Genomic DNA, 2638 nt, shown 5'->3' on the forward strand with positions numbered 1-2638 from the left:
GCACCGGCCGTTGCGGCTCACTTGGGGAGTGAATCATCGGACGGAAGATCTTCCTTTCTGTCTCTCCTCCTCTCTGTATATCTGACTTTGTAATAAAAAAATAAATAAATCTTTAAAAAAATAAAAGAGTGGGGCCCAGCGGCGTGGCCTAGCGGCTAAAGTCCTCGCCTTGAAAGCCCCGGGATCCCATGTGGGCGCCGGTTCTAATCCCAGCGCCTCCACTTCCCATCCAGCTCCCTGCTTGTGGCCTGGGAAAGCAGTTGAGAATGGCCCAGTGCATTGGGACCCTGCACCCACGTGGGAGACCTGGAAGAGGTTCCAGGTTCCCGGCATCGGATCGGCGCACATCGGCCCGTTGCGGCTCACTTGGGGAGTGAATCATCGGACGGAAGATCTTCCTTTCTGTCTCTCCTCCTTTGTGTATATCTGGCTGTAATAAAATGAATAAATCTTAAAAAAAAAAAAGAGTGACAGTTGAGAGAAACCATATTTGAGTGTCTGCCAAGTGAAGGGGCCACTCTTTGAGGTTCCCACAGGCCAGAGCTGACTGCCTGGGTTTGAATCCTGGCCACACACTATATGTCGCATAAACTTCTGTGTGCTCCTAGGAAGGCAGGACATGATGATGTAAGAACTTCTCTGCTGCCTGCATGAGAGACCCTAGTCCCTGGGCTTGGCAGGATCAGCCTCAACTTATGTGAATATTACTGAAAGTCCACAGACGAAGTCCTCCCTCTCTCTCTTCCTTCTATCTTTGCCTTTGAAGTAGATCAACATAGCAATGAAGAAATAAACTCAAATCCATCCATGTCTCAGTGTTTGTTTGATACACTCCACATGGATGGCAGTCCTGGCTGCCACAGCCTGGGATTGGGGGAATGCACATGAACAGGGGCCTAGGAGAGCCAGCAGATGGGGCTGAGGTGTGGGGTCTAGGAGAGCCAGCAGGTGGGGCTGAGGTGTGGGGTCTAGGAGAGTCAGCAGGTGGGGCTGAGGTGTGGGGTCTAGGAGAGCCAGCAGGTGGGGCTGAGGTGTGGGGTCTAGGAGAGCCAGCAGATGGTGCTGAGGTGTGGGGTCTAGGAGAGAGAGCAGTGGGGCTGAGGTGCAGCGCTTCCCTGCTCAGTGACTGCGCCTGCACTGCCCTCTTGCGTCGGCTGCTCGCTCCCCTACCGCTCGCCCTTGGACCGAGGGGACACCTTTGTCCGAAGGTCTGTCAGCAGTCCTGTAAACTCTCTTCAGAAGGCATCTGTCCTTTACCGGTTCTACGGGAAAACTCCTGGGGAGCCCGCAGAGCGCGCGAGGAAAGGGCTGGCACAGGACCGCGGACCCCACATCGCCCCACCTGCCAGGCACCGGTTCCCTCCTGCGCCTTCATATCCGCCCTCGCTCAGGGCAGAACTGACAGGAGAGTCCGGCGGGGACGGCGGGGGCCGAGGGGAACTGGGGCCGGGCTCAGGGACCGTGCCGGTCGTGGGCAGCGGGGGTCTCGGTGGGCAGTCGGGCCGGGGTCTCGGTGGGCAGCAGGGCCGAAGGACCGCGGCCAGATTCCAACCAGGAGCCCCGGGGCGGTCCGCGAGCCCCGCCACCGGGCAGCACCAGCCAATGACCGAGGCCCTGGAGGGCGTGGCCGCCACACGCCAGGCATAAAAGCGCCACGCTCGCCGGGATCCTCACGCTTCTGATCCGACAGACTCGGAGAAAGCAACCATGGTGCTGTCTCCCGCTGACAAGGCCAACGTCAAGGCCGCCTGGGGCAAGGTCGGAGGCCACGCCGGCGAGTATGGCGCCGAGGCCCTGGAAAGGTGAGCCCCCTCCTGCCTTACCGTCGGGGCCCAGCGCCCCCGCGTCCGGCTCACCCGCCTCTCCCCGCAGGATGTTCCTGAGCTTCCCCACCACCAAGACCTACTTCCCCCACTTCGACATGAGCCACGGCTCCGCGCAGGTCAAGGCCCACGGCAAGAAGGTGGCCGATGCCCTCACCCAGGCCGTCGACCACCTGGATGACCTGCCCAGCGCCCTGTCCGCTCTCAGCGACCTGCACGCCCACAAGCTGCGGGTGGACCCTGTTAACTTTAAGGTGAGGGCACAGCCGGTTCCCCTCTAAGGACCGTGCATGGCGGGAGGCCGGCTGCGTGGGCTCTGGGGGCAGTCCGTCCCCCTCCAAGGACGGTGCATGGCGGGGGGGACAGGGGCCACAGGAGGCTGTACCCACCGACGCCCCCTGCCGCTCTCCCTGCAGCTCCTGGCTCACTGCCTGCTGGTGACCCTGGCCAACCACCACCCCAATGAATTCACCCCTGCGGTGCACGCCTCCCTGGATAAGTTCCTGGCCAGCGTGAGCACCGTGCTCACCTCCAAGTATCGTTAAAGTGGAGGCCGGGGCTGTGTCCGGCGCCCCTCTGTCCCGCCCGCCCCGCCCCGCAGCGCCCCGCTCTTCTTTGAATAAAGTCTGAGTGGCAGCCTGTGTGTGCCTGAGTCTTTGCGTCGCTGAAGTGGGAACCCCCGCCCCGGTGCCTCCTTCCAGAGGCCGCAGGTTAGGGTGCAGGCTCCCTTTCCAGTGTGCACCTGCGCTCACCGGCCTCCACCTGGGACCCCCAGCTGTCCCAGGCTCGGGGGCTGGTGCAGCACCCCACTGGGT

At 61.8% G+C, this 2638-nt stretch overlaps 1 protein-coding gene across 1 annotated transcript; it reads left to right on the forward strand.

The window, feature by feature from the left end:
- Nucleotides 1-1654: 1654 nt before the first annotated feature.
- LOC101532088 (hemoglobin subunit alpha) lies at nucleotides 1655-2388 on the forward strand. The gene is made up of 3 exons (XM_004596586.3): nucleotides 1655-1802; nucleotides 1873-2077; nucleotides 2240-2388. Exons 1-3 carry the CDS (start codon nucleotides 1708-1710, stop codon nucleotides 2366-2368), a joined length of 429 nt encoding a protein of 142 aa, XP_004596643.2. The 5' UTR covers nucleotides 1655-1707; the 3' UTR covers nucleotides 2369-2388.
- Nucleotides 2389-2638: the final 250 nt, after the last annotated feature.

This window comes from Ochotona princeps, chromosome 24, assembly GCF_030435755.1.
Source record: "Ochotona princeps isolate mOchPri1 chromosome 24, mOchPri1.hap1, whole genome shotgun sequence".
Taxonomy (NCBI): Eukaryota; Metazoa; Chordata; class Mammalia; order Lagomorpha; family Ochotonidae; genus Ochotona; species Ochotona princeps.

Coding starts and splice junctions, on each gene's coding strand:
- LOC101532088 (XM_004596586.3), top strand. CDS start 1,708: ATGGTGCTGTCTCCCGCTGACAAGGCCAACGTCAAGGCCGCCTGGGGC. Junction 1,803..1,872: donor GGCGCCGAGGCCCTGGAAAG/GTGAGCCCCCTC, acceptor CTCTCCCCGCAG/GATGTTCCTGAGCTTCCCCA. Junction 2,078..2,239: donor TGGACCCTGTTAACTTTAAG/GTGAGGGCACAG, acceptor CTCTCCCTGCAG/CTCCTGGCTCACTGCCTGCT.